At 40.8% G+C, this 22983-nt stretch overlaps 3 protein-coding genes across 4 annotated transcripts in view; 2 read left to right on the top strand and 1 right to left on the bottom strand.

Moving 5' to 3' along the window:
- Positions 1-1488: 1488 nt before the first annotated feature.
- LOC118431761 (alpha-ketoglutarate-dependent dioxygenase alkB homolog 7, mitochondrial-like) lies at positions 1489-4442 on the top strand. The gene is made up of 4 exons (XM_035843066.1): positions 1489-2162; positions 2466-2639; positions 3482-3606; positions 4264-4442. Exons 1-4 carry the CDS (start codon positions 1812-1814, stop codon positions 4397-4399), a joined length of 786 nt encoding a protein of 261 aa, XP_035698959.1. The 5' UTR covers positions 1489-1811; the 3' UTR covers positions 4400-4442.
- A 66-nt stretch (positions 4443-4508) lies between these two features.
- Positions 4509-22983, bottom strand: part of LOC118431760 (probable dimethyladenosine transferase) — a 56635-nt gene continuing 38160 nt past the window's right edge. Inside the window, exons 9-12 of the mRNA XM_035843064.1 lie at positions 7286-7350; positions 6474-6537; positions 5555-5661; positions 4509-4595 (exon numbers count right to left, since the gene is read on the bottom strand). Of these exons, the coding sequence (XP_035698957.1) occupies positions 4553-4595; positions 5555-5661; positions 6474-6537; positions 7286-7350 (279 nt within the window). The 3' untranslated portion in view covers positions 4509-4552. The remainder of the gene's footprint in view (positions 4596-5554; positions 5662-6473; positions 6538-7285; positions 7351-22983) is intronic.
- Positions 8325-15719, top strand: LOC118431762 (complement C1q tumor necrosis factor-related protein 4-like). 2 transcript variants are annotated; one of them, XM_035843068.1, is made up of 2 exons: positions 8325-9203; positions 14692-15719. In XM_035843068.1, the coding sequence occupies exons 1-2, from the start codon at positions 9195-9197 to the stop codon at positions 15268-15270; spliced, it is 588 nt and encodes a 195-aa protein (XP_035698961.1). In that variant the 5' UTR covers positions 8325-9194; the 3' UTR covers positions 15271-15719. The 2 variants fall into 2 exon arrangements, with proteins under 2 accessions (XP_035698961.1, XP_035698960.1); XM_035843067.1 differs by lacking the exon at positions 8325-9203 and adding an exon at positions 11996-12458.

Raw genomic sequence — 22983 nt, 5'->3', positions numbered from 1 at the left:
ACGTGGCCTTACCTCGTTGCTGTATGATTACCGCCACTTTCTGCAAACACTTTGACGTGAAAGCCGGAGAGGCTTGAGTTTTATTATTTACTGGGTGATAATTAGCCGTCTTTTAGATAGTAGCGTGAAATTACTATAGTTTATGCTATCTGTGCATTATTTGGTCAATTAATTCTAGTTGACCAATCAGCATATATCATTGTTCGATGTGTGGTAATACATTGATGGTATTATCCGGTATGTACATTAACATGGCCAATCAGCGCCCATGTGACCTGCAAGCCGCACAACACAGTTTTTATCCGCGGTAAAAAAATGCGACAGAAATCTTCAACATATATTTACCTTGTTTTTGTTGCCGACATCCTAATAAACCATTCAACATTCAGCATCTACCAAGAGAAAGGAAATAAAAACGTCTTCAGGATCTTAATACAAGTACTGCAAGTCGGGGAAGTCATGTGTGCTCTCACTGTTCCTGAATGCACAGGTGATAAAGTCATCAATATCAATTGTTGTTGTTGTTGTTGTTGTCCTCGTTTAACGTCTATTATTTCGCTAGACGTGGCCTCTTGGTGCTGAGTAACTGTTATGAACCACTGAGAACCATGTGATCACTCCTACTCAAACCCCCTAATTTAGAAATAGACTAGTCCTGTGACCTCATCCTGTGACCTCATTCTGGTGCTAGAATCCTGGAGAAGGGACACCATGTGCTCCTCAAAAATGTCCAGTGTGCGGCTGTTATTTGCAATTCTTAAATAGCCTTACCACCGGCTCATAACAAATGGCGTCACGGACCCGGAGAGGAATTGTGATGACGGTCAGCACGGTAAGAGGAACAGAAATGAGGTCACAGGATGAGGTCACAGGACTAGTCTATTTCTAAATTAGGGGGTTTGAGTAGGAGTGATCACATGGTTCTCAGTGGTTCATAACATACCTCCCCTAACAGGAGAAGATTGACAAGTCAATCTGAATAATCATAAAGATATGAAACCACTGGGTAGACTACTTAAAAGTTACATTATGGGTATTATAAGGAAGCTACAAAAATAAAGAATGTTGACACTTCTGTCCCTTGAACATTGAAAACTATGGATATTCTGAGAAGATAATGATAGCAAAACTGACTGTTACAATATGAAGCATATAGATATGGGAATATGGAAAGTTAACATAAAAATATGGAAACGGATCTAATTCGTATAGCAGTGAGTTACACTTCAGAAGACAAACCCTATAGCTCTACATAAAGAGAACCAGCTGAATGTCTGGCACACTGAGGCAAAAACTACATACAAATCTGGTGCTAGAATCCTGGAGAAGGGACACAATAAACCATGTGCTCCTCAAAAATGTCCAGTGTGCGGCTGTTATTTGCAATTCTTAAATAGCCTTACCACCGGCTCATAACAGTTAACACATGGTAACACAATATCAATGAGACACCAGAGCAAAAATACTAGTAGCCAGTGCTGCAGTAATAACATAAACTGCTAGAGGACGCTGTGAGACCGTCAACAACTCAAACAAGGACACGCATCAGTAAAATAAGTCGATCCCTGTTGATTCCCTTTATAGAAAATAATTAAACCAGCTAATTGAGAAAATGCAATCAAGTTTCATGACTGTCATTGTGACATTCTTGCGGTAACTGGTAAATTTGGTATTTCCCGCGGAGTTCCACTTTGACCGTTGCTCTCTGACCTTACGTTTACGGTGGCCAAAGCAAAGTTGTGCTGACCTGACATCTTTTCCCATTGATTTCGGCTGTTTCTGAGGTTTGTAAACTACGGGAACGGTCCACCATGCTGCTAAAAACTTTGTTCAGATCTAAACCTACCAAAGAACACTGTGCGATGGTTTTATTCGGTAGAAACTGCTCCGAATTTGTGCGCCCCCCTCCCATCAGGACATCCACTCGCCAGCAGACGACACAAACGCCGGACACAGATCAACTTCAACATCTTCAGAACGAACTTTCCAACCCCAAGTTTTCCTATCTTCACTGTCATGTTCCTGAGATTGTGGAGGTTTGTCAGAGAGACATGTTAGTTCACGAGAACTTCATCTCAGAAGAGGAAGAAGAAATACTGTTCAAGGAGGTGGAGCCAAAGTTGAAGAGAATTCTTAGATACGAGTTCGACCATTGGGATGATGTAAGTCATGCTATTTCTTTACTTTGTTATGTTTAAACTTTAAAGATACATGCACCATGGTTACCACGGGTTCTTGATGCAAAAAGTTATATATTCTGACTTGTAGAGTGAGAATGGAAACTCTCCCATTCCCAAAGAAATTATGTCACTTATTCCCCTAAAGTTTGTGGTGTATGTGTTTTGGTGGTCCCCAATGTATACAAGTGTCCATCAGATAAATGTGTACAAAGATACATGAATTCAATTCAATTCTTTGAAAGTAAAATTGGTTTTGATTGCATTTCATTGCACATCTCATTTCAGGCCATCCATGGGTACCGAGAGATTGAGCGATCTGATTGGTCGGAGCAGAGTCAGCCGATCCTACAGCGCCTGCGGAGACTAGCGTTCCCTCCAGGTGTGGCACAGCTGCACCTGGTGCACGTGCTGGACTTGGCGAAGGAAGGCTGGATCAAACCACACGTCGACAGTGTCAAGGTGAAAAGCTTGAGGAGTACAGAGATTTCCTTCTGATAGAGTTTGTTGTTGCAGAGGAATGATTTTGTCAATTATAGCTTTTTGACTTTGCATGATATTTATTCATTTGAGAGAAAATGTAAATCTACCACTCTTGCAACCCTACTTTTAGCCAGGCATGCGTCAACGCGTCATCTGGACGCACTTTTCTTAGAATAACAAGAAATTTGATCCCCCTGGACGCCCTATACTGGGGAGAAAATCCTCAGACAAGCATGAAATTTTGATTGACCAGGGATGCTACCAGGTCATCTGTGGTCACAGTCTGCTACTGTGACATCTGTAACAGTATTCTTGCCTCTTTGGATACCTTAGAATGCAGTTTTAATTTAAAATCATCAAAAACTCTGCACCATGGAAGGTGGATGCCCCCAGACCCCCCTACAATAGTCACTTACCGCAACTCACCAATAAGTTTGGACTCCCTATTATAAAATCCTAGCTAAAAGCCTGCCTGAGTTGCAACCACCTGTTCCCATGTATGACTCAAACATTGCATCACTCCCTCTATCCAAAAATAAAAACTCCTTGCTATATCTTGCTCTTTTATACATGAACTCACTCTACAACTGTTACAGATAATTAAGATTTATTTGGAATTCCATCTTAATTCATTTTGTATTGTTTGACTTAATATAACATCATGAAAACTTGCAACATCTCAATTTTGTAGTGCAAATTATGGACCTTAGTTTCACACTAGTGTATGTATCCTACACATTGTACAGTCAGACAGGCCTCAACCTTGTTCCCACTGCCTAACTCAGTCAGTAATAGAGGTTTAATGTTGGTTGCTGTTCCAGTTTGCAGGTAACACCATAGCTGGCCTGAGTCTGCTGTCTCCATCTGTGATGAGACTGGTGCACAGTGACAACAAGGCCTGGGTAGCTGACGTTCTACTCAAACCTCGTTCTCTCTACATCATGAGGTTTGTACATGTAACTGCTGGTCTTACTGGTACATTATATCTGGAGGACTGATATAGCTCCTTAAGTTGCAGTCCTATGTAATGATTTTTATATAAGTGAGATCAACATACTTATTATGATAGTTAGTCAATGCTCATACTTCTCCACTTATTCTTACATACATTTAATTCATTCTGACAAGCTGAAAGTTGGCCAAGGGGGTCTGGATTTATAGAAACAGTACATGCACAAGATAACCAGTACTCATATACTTTTCACCTTTGTCATCTTCATTTCTTCTTGACGTAGAAAAAAGAATAAACTAGAAAGGTAATATTTGCAAGCAAATACAGAATGTTACCTTCACATGTTGTAGTCTAACACTGGCAACTGTTTTGTTCATTCTTCTTTGAACACATTTCTAAATGTAGTGACCCGAGCCCCCCTAGATCTGACATTTGCTACATTATGTAACCGAACACCACATGGTGCCTGCTACTTTACCGGTTACCATGGTGACAGCTGTCTGGTCCAGGTCGTTGACCTTATTTGTGCGGAGAAGAAGAAGAAGAAACAAAGCAAAAACAATATGTTCCCTTCTGTGAAGGTAACATAACTAGTTTACATATTTGTAATGTGGCTGAATCTCAGGACATCCTCTTCTACCTCTCCCCCAGGGATGCCATGCGGTACGATTATACCCACGAGATATTGAAGGCGGAAGAGTCCAAGTTCCGTGGGGAGGAGGTTCCGAGGAACAGACGAGTCTCTGTAATCTGTAGAAATGAGCCGCCTGTGCCGACAACTGACTGAGGAAACTTCCTTTGTAAATTTATTTTGTCAATATCTAGAACTACACACATGTGTAGCAGTTCTTACCGAGACATAGAAAATAGTAATCATGCAAAAATATGTGTCTGTCTTTTTTTTTCTGGTAGAATTGTCCTTAAGTTAGATGTGATGTCATCAGTTGAAGTGAATCCCACTGGAGTTGAAGGCATGGAGAACTCTGCAGGAACAGAAGAAACATTACTTAGTATATACTGTAATTCACTTTGTCTTCTCGGTACCAAATTTTCATGGTCTGAGAAAATTCAACTTGTTCTTGGAACTAAATGTTCACTATCACGGCAAGTGCGCATAAAAAGAGGCTGTGATTTATTTGTTATCGGTAATGATAAGTTCATGTTAAAGTTGTCACCGTGAAAACCCTGAAAACCGTGAACATAACAGTACATTGAAAAAATCAGGAATTACAGTAGTCATCAATATCACCAAATGTGATATTATATATAGAACTTGAGGACACTGAAGGGTTTCCAGTTCTTCACTGGGTTGTGCTTCAAGCACTTTATCATCCACTTTGTCTATGTACTTATCAGGCTCATAAGCCGATGATGCTATGCTTCTTCCTGTGCCAAAGAAGTCAGATAAACTGTTTTGTTCTATCAGCAAAAGTGCATGACATTATTACTATTACTATTCAGGGCTAGAAATTCATTTTTGGGATTAGGTGCACTGGTGCACCCAGCTAAAAAAATTGGGTGCACCAAAATATTTTTGGGTGCACCACTTAAATTTAAGTAGAATGTCAAAAAAACCTACTAACAAAACTTACCTACTTACAAGCTATCAAATTCTTAAACAAGTACCATGACAGACATTTTTATCATCTTCCTAACACTTAGATCTCAAGAATATGATGTATACTAGTATACTCGATATCTTTCCATACATAAACCCAAGAAAATATTTGGGTGCACCCTGTGCACCCACTGAAAAAATTGGGTGCACAGTTCCAATTTTGGGTGCACCTGGGTGCACATCCACCCAGTATTTCGAGCCCTGCTATTAGTTGAATATGTATGTAAAAAAATTGTAACACAACAACTCTCAGGACTGTAATGAGGACACAACTGACAGGAGACTGCAAAGTGATTAAACACTGCTTGAAAGTTTATGACTCACCCGAGGAAGTCATCGATGTCCATCGACCGCGCCCTTTTCTTGTCCAAACTGTTGGTCTCCAGGATGTCTGTTACCTTCTGTTTCATGTCAAAGTCTTCTGAGATGGGCTAAAAACACAGAGAAATGTCTTAAGCACTCACATGTGATTTGAATTGAGATAAGTCCTTTTAAATGTAGACACCACTTCAGGGATAAACAAGTCCATTAGCCTGATTGTTCCGGACAAGTAAAAGTGCTGTTCGGGCAAGCAGAAGTGATTCCCCACTTGCCCGACGGGCAAGTAAGAATTTCCAGATTTGACCCATTCAAATTACCACTGAGTGTGACAGCCTATATTGACCATGTCATTTTTAAGCCAGTAGAGACATTGAGTTTGTTGTTGTTGCTGTCCTCATTTAACTTCTATTATTTCGCTAGACGTGGTCTCTTAACAAAGGTGAAAATTTATGAGAGTAAAAACACATAGCAAAATGTAATTTAAATTTCGGGCAAGTGAAAATTTGGTTCGGGCAAGTAAATTTTTAATGTACTTGCCCGATAGGACAAGTGAATTTTTGAAAACTTATCTAACCCTGCACTTCATTCAGGGACATGATTAGTTCTGAGAACTTCTGACATACTGGTTTCTAAAATCTCCTGAGAGAAGAGGCATACTCTGGAGCTAATATTCCATTCAGGAATTTTAATTTTAGCACACATCTGTATCATTTGTGCATACTCCATATCAAAGACTAATCCTGGCTGTCTATCACAATTACATGTAGCAGTTCAACCAATGGGAGGGTGGCTGCATGCTCATCAAATTGTGTTGTATTTTATGTTATTTTGCATGCCTACATGTTGACAAGAGGTCTGTGGGGCTATGGGATTGGTGACTATTTGTACATACAACTGTACAAAGCTCATCTGTGGCACTTACAATGTTGTTGAAAGAACAGTGTATTCTGTAGTTCTTCTCCAGCAAACTCAACACTTTGGAGTTCCTGCCGACAAAATGGGCAAACAAATTAATGCATACACAAAGTCAAGACTTGTAAAAGTTATAAATACACCAGATATATCATTATATTAGAAAGAGTCCAAGCCTTCACCCTGCTGCCTAATTCTATCTTCAAATATATACAAAATTTGGTGCCAAGCAAACAGCCGGCTGAATGTTACAACTACTTTTACAGGAACAAAATGTGTGCATGTACATGTAGCTGGGGCCATGGTTCAGCAAATTGTGTTTGTCAGATTTTCCTTAGGCCACACCGATTTAATTTCTTGGTTCACGGATTCGCTCGCTCCTATTTTTTGGGAAAAAAAATAAAAATAAGAATTACCACTCAGCAAATGTTCACCATTAATGAAACCATTCACCAACTTTCTGGTGTAGCAAATTGGCCTTTATATTATAAGCTCCTTAAAGTGTGGGTACAGGTGCTGTTACTGTACAAAAATAGTGTTTTTGTACTTTTTTCAAGCTGAAAACTTTTTTTCTTTATGTTTTGGATTAGCCGTTACCTTTACCCCAACCATTTTACAATTTTTATTTCGCCCTCTCGCTCCATATTTTTTATGAAAAAATCCGTGAACCAAGAAATTAAATTGGTGTGGCCTTACAAAGGAGGGCAAAAATTGTTCTGAGTTCCAGTCTTCCATAGAACGGGAGGTACATTTGTATGTTGAAATCCAGCTAACTGTTAAGGATATATACTATTAGACAGTAGAAGTAAGTGAAGTACTAACTTGAAGGCTGCTCCCAGAGTCTTGTTCTTCCTGAGGAAGGCGATCCTCACCATTCCATCCCACTCCTGTAGGACACATTACATACAGTTAGATAAAATAGTCTAAAGAACGGATAGGACGTTAAATGGAGGTCCCATGTCTGGGGAGAGCCACACCCCGGGCACGTTAAAGAACCCGCCACATGTGCGATGGTGCGGTGTGAGTGGTTCAAAACCTACAGTACCTTGGCCGCACCTGGGGCAATTACTGTCGTATTGAGGTCACCTGAGTGGCGCCGAATGGCAGCTCGCTCCAGACACTTGCGACAGTCGTATTGAGGTCACCTGAGTGGCGCCAAATGGCAGCTCGCTCCAGACCCTTGCGATTTAGCCCCGCCTATTGTAAGCTCCTCGCAATTCAGCCCCTGGCTGCAAAGAGTGAGTAGTCGGCCCACCCAATAACAAAGAGGAGGTTGTACTGTACTTGTGGTTGCTACAGGTACATGTAGGTTAGTCTACAAAAGTGCAAATTGAATACATCTTCGGTCTTTCTAACAAAATGTATTATAACTGAAAATGTTCTAGATCAATTTAACTTCCATAAGGAAATTTGTTTCAGCAATATGATAATCTAATAATGACTATCATAATAATTATAATTTTTTCTTACAGATCACAAGCACCCAATTAGAGCCCCCATGATATTTGTGTTGTAAATGGGACAGATTCTACATTGTACTTTCAGGATTTTGTAAGCATGACATACATGTCCAACCTTTCTCCATATAAGTCACTGTGGATGCTAAATTGTAAGGTTTTCTGCAACAGTGTTTGATACATTTTCCAAACCCAGCCATGTAAATGTATTTGCATTGTGGAAGTGCATATCACTGCAACTGCTGTCTGACTTATAGAGAGCTGTTTTTTTCAAAGTCATAAGCAGCCAATCAGAGCTCACCACGTGTGCTGCTATGTGCATGATGGGATACCGGGGATATATTCCATTACCAAGACAGCGCTAGCTCATAACCCTTAGACTGACCAGACCATATCTCTACTTCACCATGCCCAGGAGAAATAAGCAGGGCACAGAAGTAGGCAATTATACAGCAGGGAGGAACTGGAAATAGCCAGAGCATGGAGGCAGCTTGCCGCCCGCCGAAATGTCACGCATGCCTTGTCTATATCAGAGGACCTTAATATATCACTGGTGTGCTAATAATAGCAACGTAGCCTCTTGACCCTTTTGTACTGATGCAGCCTGTCTACCTGAGGCACAGATAATGGCTTGTCACCAGAGGAAGTGGTTTTAGTGAACACAGAAGCTGTAAAGACTTGTAACAAGTAAAGGAAACAAATTATGGCATATGGATAACGCATATATTCTATTCCGAGCTCACATTCCCTCCATTGTTTTGCATGCCTCGCTTATCACGAACTGGGGTAGCACCACTGCTAACGACACAACATGACACATTCCTCACCCCTGCAGACGTTATATGGCACGTTCCAAACATGAATGATCAAAGGTGACCGTCAGCCCATACCATTTCAGGTCAGGGGGGTAGACTTGTTCAGACAATCAATAAAACATCTGCAATACCCAAATTCTTTAGCTGTCATTTGGCGTAGACTACAGAGAAAATATCAGTTGTTGTCAGTGTTCCAAGAAAATGATAGAGAAATTAATTCAGCGTATACTAAAATTGATACATGACGTCTGTTGTTTATCATCATCTTAGAAGTTGTCATGTATTTAATGAATTTGAATAATTACTTGAGATTGCTAGGCCAACGAGGTCATCTTGACCGATATAGAAGCAGCCGGTTTTGCTCGCTGGTACCCACAGGCATGCGGCAGTACCGGCGGGATATCCGGTGCCGCACGTTCGCTGAAAAACCTCGGAATCTCTCGGAATCTACCTCATCCGATGGGCAAGGTAGGTCGCCTGACAACAACCAAATTCGCAAAATGTATCTATCGTATCACATAGAGAGTAATGCCTTATGTAGAATTAACAGTTACACCATATATTATATAATTTTGAAATGATAGTGTCAGTAACAGAAAAATAGAATGTATTTCCACTGCTGAAGCGTACAAGGGCACTGAACATCCTAAGAATGTAGTCAGACTACAGCACTAGTTTGCTATGCAGATATGACTCCTCTAAAAACCATAATACGTAATGATAATAAGTGTGCACTAAACCACCAAACACACGTACTTCCCATTGCTTCATACCATCGCTATGTTTAAAGGGGGACAGGAGACCATATATATCTTCTGTATGAAGAGTTAGAGCGGATGTTCTGAATGTATTAGGAACTTGGAACATCTGGATTTGTGCAGAGTAGAAGCCACAGGTATGTGAATGTGGAAGACTAGCTTGTATTACATGTGGATGTAAACCCAGCATCACACATGAGTAGCAAGAGCATAGCTCAGAAACTGGGTCAGGAAATGCTTTTGTAGTGAGATCATTTTCACAGCAAGAAGAGGTAGTGACGTTACTGATGGCTATTGGCACGACTTCCTAATATGTTAGTCATAAAAAGAAGAATTTTCGTTGAGGCCTAGGACAAAAAAATTGTGCTCCTTATTTCCCTACCTATCCTTAGAAAAACCTGCCGACCCAAGACTTTTTTTTTTGGTTGGGTAGTGGATTCACATAGTTTCCAGTTAGAATTTTTATTCAGCCTGCTTCATATTAAAGTAAAAACACTACTTGTCCTATCTAATGAAGGATAAATGTATTTATTATGCACAACATTCAAGTTTGACATTGAAAGACAAGTGTCCTCATGCATTTCATTTTCAGTCAAATGTATTGTAATATGTCACACTAGAGTTTTGGCCAGCCAAAAAAAATTACAAGAAAAAAAAGATAATTCCTACCTACTGACCCTAATCATGTTTTCAAGACTGAAACAGAAAACACAACATTTTTTTCCCTAGGCCTAAGAACAAATAGTAATCATCATGAAGTTTACATGAACACAAAACTGAAAACTAAGTTCCTCGGACATTCGAAGATAACAGTTTCCATATTATAGGTACTGAAGATATTGCACAGAAACAAAGTTATAACTGAAGAGCACAACCTAAAGAATGCAGAGTGAGAGAGCAAAAATGTACATTTTTATCTTGACATAAAATGCTTTGATATTAATATTTACAATTATACAACTGACAATTGACTTTAGAACCTTTTATACGTTCGGCCACATTTTCATTTTAATATTCAGTCAGGCATTTAGTCCACAGCTTCAGATTTCAGCTGTTTTAACTACATTGCCTCAGAGTCTATTTCATCATTTTGGCAGTCAGAAGAAAGCTTGACAGCTTTATGATTAATGAATCATAATTATCTGGCAGTGTCTCTTTGTGAGGTGCTGACACCAATATGTAACACAATAAAAGTGTAGGAGACTAAAGGTGGGGTTACACCTGCGTATATATTTAAGTCCGTATGAGGCGCGCATGGGAGTATTTGCCTCCACCAGGCTCCACAGGTCGTTGTAAAAATAATAGAAATTGGACATACGCAAACAGGTAACATGTTAGACGAGTTAGCTGGGTCGCTAACCATACTTTTCGGTCAGCTAACTCATCTGGCATGTTATGTATCTATATTTGTCCAATTTGTACTATTTTTTCCGCGACCTGTGGAGCCTGGTAGAGACTAAGAGCGTCATACACACCTCAAATGGACTTGAATATATACGCATGTGTGACCCCACCTTGAGTAAGGAACCACAAGAGGACAAGTCTCCATGGCTGGTGCCTTCTCTACTCTACTGTGATGATGCTATCAGTATTGTTGTCTGAAGGACACACCTACAACATTGCATGGCATGTTATCAGTGTGCAGTGGAGGGAATCCCAGCATAGTTAGGATGGTGTGGAGGTCCCTCAGGTTCAAGTGGTGACGATACAAACCACTCAAGTTCACAGCAGAAGCCAGGGACTAGACTTCAGGCACCTACAGGTTTTTGAATAAGCTTGTGTTATTTTAGCAGGTTCTATAACCATAGACCGTTTATCGTTCATTGCTCCTGAATATAATTGTAAGCTTGCCTTTAATAATACCTAATTTCAAGGCTTGTGAATGAAGCTTTCTCAAAGAACAAATTTATCTACTTCCTAAATATGTTCTAGCATGAAACTGACTAAAATACTATTGTGTTAACACAATAGTATAGTAGTCAGTTAGATCTTAACTGCCTGTAGTGCGAATGTTGTCTTTGTAAGATCCATCTTGTTTTACATCTGTAAGTTTTAACAGAATTTTATTAGGCAGTTGAAGGAAACAGTGAACCTTGCAATTCAGCCTTTTTGGCTGCTATGAGTTTTAATAAACCATAACCATTACCATTACCATAAAGCTGTGCATTCTGGAAGCTTTAGAATTTTCTACTACTAGTAGGTGATCTTTTTGTTCTCCCAAGTCCTTGTATGTTGGTTCTAACTAACCATCTACACATACATTTGTAATTCAAAAGAAATGTCATACCTCTTCCCTGGAAGCTAAAACTTGAGCGCAAAGAATAAGCAACGAATGCAAATAAAAACATCCCAACAGGAAATTAAGTCCTGTACTCTAATGACTCTCATGACTCGGATGTGTGTGTAGAATTTTAATTCTGACACTGAACGGCCTGTGACCAACATGTCCTCTCATCTCATTAGTCACTTGAAAGCAAGGACATCTTGACAAAGCTGTTACTTTTGTTTGCAGTGGATTATTAGCACTCATTAGCGGGCCAATCAGATATGTCCTTAATTTCCGAGAGGGGTGCCCAAACTTTCCGCTGGTCTGACGTCGGGTCTGGTTTCAAAGCTGATGTTTCCCGCAGGACAACAGTGACGTTTGTTCACCGCAGCTCGTGGATGGCTCCGTAAAGCACAATGTTTCCTTTTTCTGCCACAATATTGACTGATGGAGGGTTGGCGGTTTCGTGTGAATCCTAAAAAGGACAGCGGTGCACACGCCCTCGTTTACTCACCTCTAGGCAGGGTCCGGAGGCCAGGCCAAAGGACAGTAGTGCACTGGGCAGCCAAGGCTTTGAGTGGACTTCATCTGAAGGGCTGAATTCTTACTCTTCTTAGTCCAACCGAAGCGACAGTCCTGTCAGAGATGAACATTCTGGTGATTCTGGCTGCGATGAAGCTGGTACCAGACCGGATGGACGTAAGACTGCAATCTTATCTCTGCCTTCTTGGCTTACGCCCTTGTCATCTTAGACATCCACGGTGATGTCTTAGATCTACGACCTTGGAAATGACTTATAATAATCCTGACATCCTGCCTTATGGCTGGTATTAATTCTTACCTACATTTCAAGGTTTAAAGATGAAAGTGACTCTATATTTGGGATAAAACCTCCTTAAAAGCTGAACTTAATGAATTAAGAATCCTGGAACGACAGACATCAAATTTTATTATCTGCATATGTGTGGTGTCTAGTTTCAAATTAGTAGAATATTGCAGGACCAAAGTAGAATATGCAGAATGCTGATGTCTAAACAACATCTTATCTTCATCTTTTGCTTTGGGCTGATGCCTTTGGACTTTCATCAGGGCTTCCGACTTGAGGACGGATATCTTTCTAACGACAGAAGCTATAAGCACAAGTAACTTGAGTTAAGCCTCTGGCCAGATGCACCCAATTTCTCAAGCAATCTTGATAAATATTCATAATCAAAAATAATTGCTTTCTTGACCTGGCACCACAGAAATTTTACATAGACAGTACAGTTGCTCTATATCAAGTGCAGCTTTGAGGTATATGCCATTATCAATTAAGCTGCCTTTTGTGGGGCACAGATCCAGGTCCACGTCTTAAAGGAAAATCTTCACAATCATGCCACTCAAAATTGTCTGTTTTACCAGTTCATCATTCAGAATAATTGAGAAAAGATGGCCACTTACATATGCATCTACCTCTTACACACCAACCTATGCGTACATTTGTATAAAAGTATGCACAATTTTTTGTACCAATGCTGTAGTGCTCAGTGAAAACTTTCCAAGCAGAGGTTTGGCCCTGGCTGTTTCTTTACATGTTTTTAGGTGTTTTTGTTAGGCTTTCTATGTTGTCCCATTTTCTTCATGTCCTACAGCCAAACAGACGTGAAGAAAACAGCAGGAAAACATGAAAAAAGGGCAAAATAGAAATCCTGACTAAAACCCCCAAACATCCAGAGCTGAACTTCTGCTTGGAGGGTACTTGGTGACATGCAAAACACTATTGCACCACTACATACATGTAGATATATCGGACAGTCCACCAGCCCGAGCCTCTGATTGACACAGACATGGGACAGCACTTCTCCAGGGTTATGTGTGGGTCACAGACAGAATCTGACCCTCTCAATGAAAACGTCAGCCAAAATGTGCCACCCTTATCTGACACCTAGTGTCTGCCCAGAACCTGTCACTAAAACTAACATAACTCATACTGGAGATACCCAGGCCAGATATGCCATCAAATTAAGTTCTGATTTATGTACTGTAATTGACATTCTTTGACCACATGGATTTTATGCCAAGTTGCATGTAGATAGTCATGATTAATCCAGTATGAGTAGGAAGAAAGGGGATTGTAATACATCTGTAATATATACTGTGGATGTCTGTTATATAATATTTAAAATTACTTTTCAAGACAGTAGCTTGTTTACAAACTAAGGTATAACACACTGTAAAAATCAATCCATTACTTCAAATGTAAAGTACTGTACTTGTAAGTGTGTTTCACCCTAGAATGTATGTGAAGCATATAGAGTAAGACATGATGGACCTCCTGGACCAGTTCATTGAAAAACCTATCAGGCACTCACTCACTCACTCACTCACTCACTCACTCACTCACTCACTCACTCACTCACTCACTCACTCACTCACTCACTCACTCACTCACTCACTCACTCACTCACTCACTCATCCTCGCCTCATATCAGTCTTTGCTGAGGCACTAACTACATCTATATTGCAGTTTTGAAAACAAGTTCATATTCCAGAAGCCTTCCCCTATGAACATACAAGTCAAAGTTTATTGCACAACATTTGTAGAACGGGTACAATGTATGGCAAACTTTAATAGGTAACGTTAGACGGTATAAGACAACTGTGATATGAGTAGTGGAATTATGCTAATAAAGTAACAATAGATGAAAGTTATGCAATGTTCGAACAAAACACAATATGCAATGTGAAACAAATCCAGAATGTTGCTACAGACTATTTGCTAATAACATGTATCTAGTACACACTACATTCAGGCTCCATTTTATACAAACAATATGATTGAAAGGAGACACAGCGAGGATCATATCTTCTAGTATATACATGACTATGACAATGTCTACAAAATGATTGTTAAAGTACAGTCTATCAATAACATTATCACCCCCCTCCCCAGGACCCCCCAGGCAGGAGGATGCGCATGTTTCTTCTCCTCGTGGCGCTCAACGTTGCCGACTCCCACATCTTCGCCCAGCCGACCACACAGCAGCTGGGCTGCCCCGGGTGTTGTGGGGGCGGCATGATGGACAACAGGTATGCGCCCAACGGTTACGTCCAAACCAACCCCATCCTACGCTCGGCCTTCTCTGTCGCACGCCAGACCTCCCTCATGGGGGCCATAGAAACGAGTCCGGTCCAGTTCGACAAAGTGTTCGTGAACGACGGAGGTGACTTCGACGGGAGTTCGGGAAAATTCCGGTGCCAAATTCCCGGGATCTACTACTTCTCCTTCAACATCCAGACGTACGACCACAAGTACGTGGAGATTTCGCTCATGAAGAGCGGGCAGAAACAGATCACCCTGTACGCGGAGAGCGACGAGCGGAACATCATGCAGAGCCAGAGCGTGATGCTCACGTTGATCCGAGGGGACGAGGTGTGGCTGCAACTAAAGGAAGGGACGCACCACGCGGCACGCAGTTTCCATGACAACAGGATTACCTTTAACGGCTACATGGTGTACGCCAACGTATAGCAGCGAACAAGATGGGACGATTGAAAAGCAAAAGGACTGGTCAGGATGGAAAAAAAGGATTGAGGAGAAACAGAAACTGTAAGACACAACAGGTTTGTGCAAAAAATGTGACAAAAAGAGATGACAAAACATTAACCTGGTGCTTTACAAACATTACTGATGGTAAGATAGATCTAAAGTATACACTGCAACCTGCAGTTACCATTATGAATAATATACTATCTAACTGTATCAACCAGACTTCATCATCTTAAACCATGTGTGGCTGATGCTTGATGGAAAGTAGACAATTATAATCTATGATTCCTCTCTTCCATTATACTGGAAGTTAGGACTGTCTTGAAAAAAAGACAGAAAGCTGCACAAACTATATGTGAGCACATGTACATGTGCCTTTTAATCACCTCTAAAACAATACTTGGACAATCAACTTTATAAGCTTTCTAATATCATCCCATTTACTCAATATACACATCAAGAAATAATACAATTTTTGGTGAGGTATTCCCTAAGCCTGCTGGTGAGTTGCTGCTGGTTCGCAACTCATGATCAGTATAGTCTGCGGAGACAAGACATGCGAAAGGGAAAGTAGAGAAAGTTGTGTTTGGACAGGGACAGCTCCTGACTGGCAGCATGTGCCGTTATGTACTTGGCAAATATGTGCTGCAAACATCCCAGGCTGGCAAATATTGGGGCCTGATAGCAGTGTTAATTAAAGTGTACCTTGTAGGGCCAGCCAACTGTTTGTACAGATATATGTGATACATGATCCCTTCATTTTGAGTTGGATAGAAATCTGTGGATTCACCACCGTTCATTCCATACGTCATTTGTGCTGCAAAATCATGAAACTTGTTGGATAGTAGACTGGATATACATGTATCTACCAGTATCAACTGATATTCATTTGTATGACAAAAAATAGATCTGGCAGTGTTCCAACCAATCTTATGTTGGACTCCATCATGATTTACTTGGCTTGGCATCAAGGCTGCATGTTTTTGCTTGTGCCATGATACATGTACAGCACTAGTTCCCTTTTCTCACTCTCATATTTGTGTTACTGTTACACATGTAGTCCTTATACCGGACTATTCCGGGTATAGTTACTCATATTATGGAATGACCAATGTTAACAGATTGTAACAAATGGTAATGCAGGGCTCGAAATTCATTTTTGGGATTAGGTGCACTGGTGCACCCAGCTTAAAAAATTGGGTGCACCAAAAAAATTTTGGGTGCACCACTTAAATTTAAGTAAAATGTCAAAAAAACCTAATAACAAAACTTAGTTACAAGCTATCAAATTCTTTAACAAGTAACATGACAGACATTTTTATTATCTTTCTATGTTAAACACTTAGATGTCAAGAATATGATGTATACTAGTATACTTGATATCTTTTCATACGTAAACTTAAGAAAATATTTGGGTGCACCCTGTGCACCCACTGAAAAAAAATTGGGTGCACAGCCCAATTTTAGGTGCACCTGGGTGCACATGCACCCAGTATTTCGAGCCCTGTAATGGGAAGAAGTTTGTCGGATATAGAAAGAAAACTGTCAACCACGCCCTCTGCAGGTCATACATGGCTGGAAGACAGTACTAGTATGCTGTATCTGACAATCACAGACAATATTCCCAATATCATTATATAAGAATTATGGCTCACCCTAACTTGTACAAATAAATCCACAAAATCCTACAGTGCAGATGTTGTGATATTTGTGTATGATACTCAATATATCCAAAAGTGGAAATGACCTGTGAGTCTTTTAACTTCATAGCAAATATATGTTGGACTGAAACTATTTTCACACAAGTAATACACTGAGTTATTGAGGCACATTAAATAAAGGCTCTTGAATAAAACTTTGCCGTCTTTGACTGGTTTGAATGAGCATATTTTTTTGCTTTGTATGTCTTTTATGTATGGATTTTCTACAGGTAACCTCAACTCTCATAATTCCACCAGGTGCCATTAAATACTGCCACATTATCTTAGAGGCATTTTGAAGATTGTCATATAGAACACATAAATATCTTAAGTGTGTGTATTTATTTGTTCAGCTGTTTACAAACAGCCAGGGTTGCCCAACTAGCCGTAGGCTATTATCAAGGGCTAACCCTGTACATGTTCGCACATGTTCGCGCACGACGGGTTAAACCGCCCCTTACGGGGTGTCACACCCGTCTGGGTGAATGACGTAGATCACCATGTGGCTGATACGAGACAGAGGTTCGCCAGGCCTCCATCCGGGGTGATTTTGAAGTGAATCACCAACTCCCGACAGAAGGATTTGCACCAACGCACACCGCACCATCGCACGTGTGGGGGTTCTTTAACGTGCATGGGGTGTGACTCTCCCAATACACGGGACCTCCATTTAACGTCCGATCCGAGGGACGACTCATTTTTCACTTGAGTAAAGTGAGGAAAGTCGTGTAAAGTGCCTTTCCCAAGGGCACAAGACCGGCAACACGGCAGGCGGATTCGAACCGGCGACCTCTCAGTCACGGGCCGAATACACTACCACTGTGCTACGCGGCCCGACTGTGTGTGTACCTCTGGACTACTAATGCTGCATTGTTACATTTCTTTTAATCACTTAAATTCAGATATTTTTTTCATATGGCGGTATTATGGTATCTGGCAGAATTATGAGAGGTGATGTTAACATTAAAACTTAATTAATGCAATTACTGAAGCAACACTGAGTGATATTTGCCCTCAAAATCATATAGGGAAAATAGGATGTAAAATTTTCTTTCTCTCAGCAAAAACAAGGCAGTCTGAAAATCCTATGATTACATTCCAGGCTCTGCTTTGAGCCTTTACTACAGTGGAAGCCAGTTAATTGCACCTCGGATAAACGCACACTTCGGGTAATTGCACGGAATCCAAAAATCCCAGACCGTCTCCCATTCACTCCATTGTTAGTGACTTCGCTTATCTGCACGACAAAAAATCACCAACGCCGGATAATTGCACGAAAATTTGTCAAACACCGTCAGCAAATTGACTGAAAATGCGTGCTAAAAATCGTCAGATACGGTACAAATAAGCCGAAAACGGCCTTTGTGAAGTCGCTATACTGACAACATGTATGAAATTGTTATTGGGGTCAAAAGAAAGCGATATTGTGGCGTCGGCACCATGAAGAGACGCCCGACCGCTAAAGGTCGTCAAAACCCGCATTACGATTTGGCAGACAACTTGCTGTGACATACTCAATAAAAACTGTTCTATATCTGTCCATTGTCTAATTACTGTAATTAGGGTAGCGGGGAAATACTTATGCAGTGGTTTTATGTTCTTGGCAGCCAGTCGGAAACAACACAGCGACTCGGGGCCTACAGACGGACATATTAAACACTCGCCTCGGCGGTGCGCATGCAGTGCTTTAGTTTCGTGATCAGGCAGCTATATAACATATACAGTAACTTTCTTTTAGTTTCGATTTCAAGTGCATTGCAGTACGATGTTTTGTGAAGACATGTACATGACGCCCGGAGCACAACAGGTACAGCACTGTAACTGTAACGCGTAAATAAACTGTGCGTTGTACTACCTCCAATACCACCTCTCGGCCCCTCCGACCGTGGTGATGCGGTCCAAATGACCAACTCCGTATTATCGCACACGCCGGATAATTGCACGGAATTCGCTGGCAAATTGGGTGTGCAATTAAGCGGCTTCCACTGTACATGACAGGAGCCTGATATCAGACAGCACAGCAGCACCACCATGCAGGATTCACTAAAACTGCAGGTAGGACACACACATCCCAATAACAGCCGAGGATGAGTTACACCTTGCCTTGAGACTGACCAGACCAATATACTTGCCACAAGGTCATGCATGTTGTCCAGGAGGTCAAAAGGATTCTATCCACATTACAAAACAATATCCTGTTCAGCGGCTCAATGTTTGATCCTCTAACTAGTGTCAACAACACATTAGGCCTGCTTTAGCACCCTGGCCAGATGCACCTGCACTCATGCCTTTGAAGTGTTGGTTCTACCATTGAAAACAGGAGCTGCATTGCAAAGATGCTTTCATGATGTGTTATTTTTTCAAATAGAGGGAAAAGATTATGCACAGTCTGGATCAAAGACCAGTGATACCTACACCAAATAGCAATTACCCAGGGGTACTCAAGCAACTGGATATGATTTTGGAAACGGGTCAAACCAGTGTACTTACTACTGGATAAGTGTCTGCATCATCAAATTGAAGCAAAGAAGCTTGATTACACCCAAAAAGTCCTTTCTTTTTGTTTCTTTCTTTCTTTGTTTTGCTATTCCTTCCTACATTTCTAAGCTGTTAGAATAAACAATCAGTATTGCTTTGAAATAAATTCCTATTATAAATCTCTGCCAACTGGCAGACATTTAAATCATACTCCTACACATATTATAGTGTAGCACATCTTAATGTAAAATATTTTGATTTCTGACCACCCAAACCATGTATAAATATCTATACCCTTACTGGACACATGGGGGTTCTTTTCAATTCAAAGAAATTGGAAACATGACTCATAATACTAATAGGACCAATTACCGAACCCAGAACAAATCAACGGTGCTATCATGACACAGAACAAAAGGGGATAGGACCATTGGCAGTCTATGATTTTTTTACATGATGTACATTGTACATGTAGCTTCACATTGTGAAAGCTGGATGGCAAATGAAATTTCTTTTTGTTGTTTCTTCTAGATTTTATTCATAGAAAACAAGCAGAAATGTTAGGATACATAAGATTGTTGTAACTATAAAATAATAATAGTAGTTTCCACCTGCACCTGTTTGTACCTCTGTCCTGTGTAGGTTCTGAAAACCATAGGTGACAGGAAGAAGAACCCCAGGCATGTATATTAAGGGCAACATTAATTAAGATTTCAGAAAACTAAAAGGTCCCTCAGGGCCCAGGTGAAGGTCAATGATAAGGTTTCCAACAACAAATGTCTCACGATGCCACATCCCTTTTTTGTGATGTAAACACACAAACATTTGGGGAATATACAGTGTAAACGGGTTCTTTCCTGTTATGGGAAATATTAGAATACCAAGGGCAAGTTCAAAGGTTTCATGGTCATGGCCTTGTGGTCAATGTCAAGCTCCTCTGGACATTTATGGAAAACTTTGGAAGAAAAGTAACAGCTGTCATTCCTGTTGGTCTACAAGTAGGATATTCATCACTAAGTACATGTATTGAGGAAAAATCATCACATCTTCCACTGTCCAATTTCTCAGAAGAATCAGAAAAACATGACAGCTACAAAACTGTTATGGTTTACCTGCAAACATCTGCTTGACTATCAGGACATTATACTGTAAATGTATTTAAGTTTGCAGGGATTTAATTTCGCGGTAGCGGGAAAAAGGACTTTTCACAGTGGTATTAAGTTTGCAGTAGCACCATGCACTGTAATCTCTTACTGCCATGGAAAAATGTTCACGGTAGTTTTAAGATCGTGGTGAAGCGACCACCGCGAAAACCGCGAACATTAAACCAAGGCGAAGATTTCTGCATTTACAGTATGTCCTCCTCCAGTCTTGAAGGTGACTCACAAGATGCAAGCATAAACAACTGTGGTGTTCCCATAGCAACCATGATGTCAGGAAAAGCATCGGCTAAGATGGAAAGGGAAGTGGAGGAAGTGTGATAAGGATGTGAGGGAGGAATATTCACAACTGGGCTGAGACAGCAAACAGTTCATCACTTCCTCCTGTGTCCTTCGGCATCACTACATTTCCTGCATTGTCATGATCGGCTGAGAGGGTAGCACCTACATTACCATACCTGGTCAACTGTTGCTTAGTTTTGCTTACAAATGTACATCTATAGATTAAGAGCTTTAAAACAGCACTATTGCTTGAATTTATAAGACCAACTCATTCCTCTATAGGGGTGGGTACCGGTACAGAAAATTCAGGTCCAGGTCCGGTTCAGGTCCAAAGGATCAGGTCCAGGTCCGGACCTGAACCTGAACCTGATGCAGTATGACTCATACCAATGGTCCATTTCACTACAAAGAAATCTGTTTTGTGGAGTATTAGACTTAAAATGGCGGTTTTAAATCCTACAACACTAACTGCACCTACATACGATTGGCTGTAAAACTTCGTTGAAATTACTATAAACTCTACTATACTTCACTCTTCATATTTTCTTCCACCTGCAATCGTTTGAATGCCTGATAAAATAATTTGTTAATTTTCTAATCGGTCCAACATCCGGTCTGCCTAATTTTTTCAGGTCCGGTTTTTCTGGACCGGTCCAATAAGAAAAAACGGTTTTTGTACCAGTACGCTGTACCGATACCCAGCCCTATTCCTCTATTTTATATCATTTGTAGACATTCTTTCATGCTATATTTACATTGTAAAACTCCTTTTTATTGTCTTTTGAGAAAACTTGTATCCTCTGGCCGGCTGTACTTGATTACAGGCTGTCTGCTGCCCCAAACCCCCCACCCCATCTTACATAGTTTCTCTAACCAGCTGCATCTGACCCAACATTGCTATCTCAACCTGATACCGCAGACATGCACTTGGTCTATATATCATAGATCTAAGGATTTATCATGATAATACGTACACACAGACACTCATACACACTATGTGACAAATCCACCCATGCTCGCGTCTGGCATTATGGCCAGGCATTGAAGCAAAAATACCAAAGTTGATGATTAGACATTGCAAAGTTTCCGACTTTTATGACCTTGGTCTTTTAGTAGACAGCCCACTTACATTACAAGATTATGGAAAGGTGTTGTGGATTTACTGATGACAGATGTTTCCTGACCTTTGGAAACTCAGGCCAGGGATGGAGCTGGCTCTAAACCCAAGGTCACACCTGAGGGAAATTGGCTGTAGTAAACAGTACTGAACCATGACTAACTCGGGTGTCTAAAGGGGGCCCCAAAGCCCTTTTCCGTAGAGCGTAATCGGCGGTTTTAATTCTACGTACTACGTAGCGGGACCGCTCGAATTCAACGTAGAGCGTAATCGGTGCATTTTGCGTCGAGCGATATTGGCCCCTTTAATTTAACGTATTACGTAGAAGCTAACCGCATTTTACCGAAAAACGTAATTCATATTAATTTTTCGTCAAGCGTAATCAAAGTTTCATTAAACTTAACTAGTCTACCGGCAAATTTGACCCGCGAAAATGCTGGAAATTGCGTTTCAAAGGGTCCAGATTTCAAAATTTCGCCGGACATTCCTTGCTATGGCTCAACACTTTGGCACTGGACATGGTGAAAATATGTTGCGGGAGCGTTGTCCCCCAACTAGTATCGACCTTAGCTATATAGCTTAGTTAACAAGCAAAATGTGCCCCTTAAATGCAGGAAATGGCATTTCAGAGGGTCGAGATTTCAGTTTTTCTCCGGGCGCCGGGCGGCCCTTGCCAAGGCTTGGGCCTCCGGCGCTCACGACTCTCCGGCGCTCGTCGCCCTCAAAGACTTTTCTCTGACAGAAATGTCATTACATTGAGCATATGGTCTGCCAGCAAAAGTTGTCCCTCAAAATGCAGGAAATGGTGTTTCAGAGGGTAAAAATTTCCAAATTTTCCCGTACCTACCTTGCGACAGTTCGACTGTTCGTGCTTTCGGCACTCGAAATCTTTTTTTTTATTTTTTATTCAGACAAATAAGACATAAAAGACAGACATAGTGGTGGCGCACTCAAGTTG

This window comes from Branchiostoma floridae, chromosome 15 (genome assembly GCF_000003815.2).
Source record: "Branchiostoma floridae strain S238N-H82 chromosome 15, Bfl_VNyyK, whole genome shotgun sequence".
Lineage (NCBI taxonomy): Eukaryota > Metazoa > Chordata > Leptocardii > Amphioxiformes > Branchiostomatidae > Branchiostoma > Branchiostoma floridae.
This window is presented reverse-complemented; position numbering and strand designations above follow the sequence as displayed.

Coding starts and splice junctions, on each gene's coding strand:
- LOC118431761 (XM_035843066.1), top strand. CDS start 1,812: ATGCTGCTAAAAACTTTGTTCAGATCTAAACCTACCAAAGAACACTGT. Junction 2,163..2,465: donor AGTTCGACCATTGGGATGAT/GTAAGTCATGCT, acceptor ATCTCATTTCAG/GCCATCCATGGGTACCGAGA. Junction 2,640..3,481: donor CACACGTCGACAGTGTCAAG/GTGAAAAGCTTG, acceptor TTGCTGTTCCAG/TTTGCAGGTAACACCATAGC.
- LOC118431762 (XM_035843067.1), top strand. CDS start 12,405: ATGAACATTCTGGTGATTCTGGCTGCGATGAAGCTGGTACCAGACCGG. Junction 12,459..14,691: donor TGGTACCAGACCGGATGGAC/GTAAGACTGCAA, acceptor CCCCCTCCCCAG/GACCCCCCAGGCAGGAGGAT.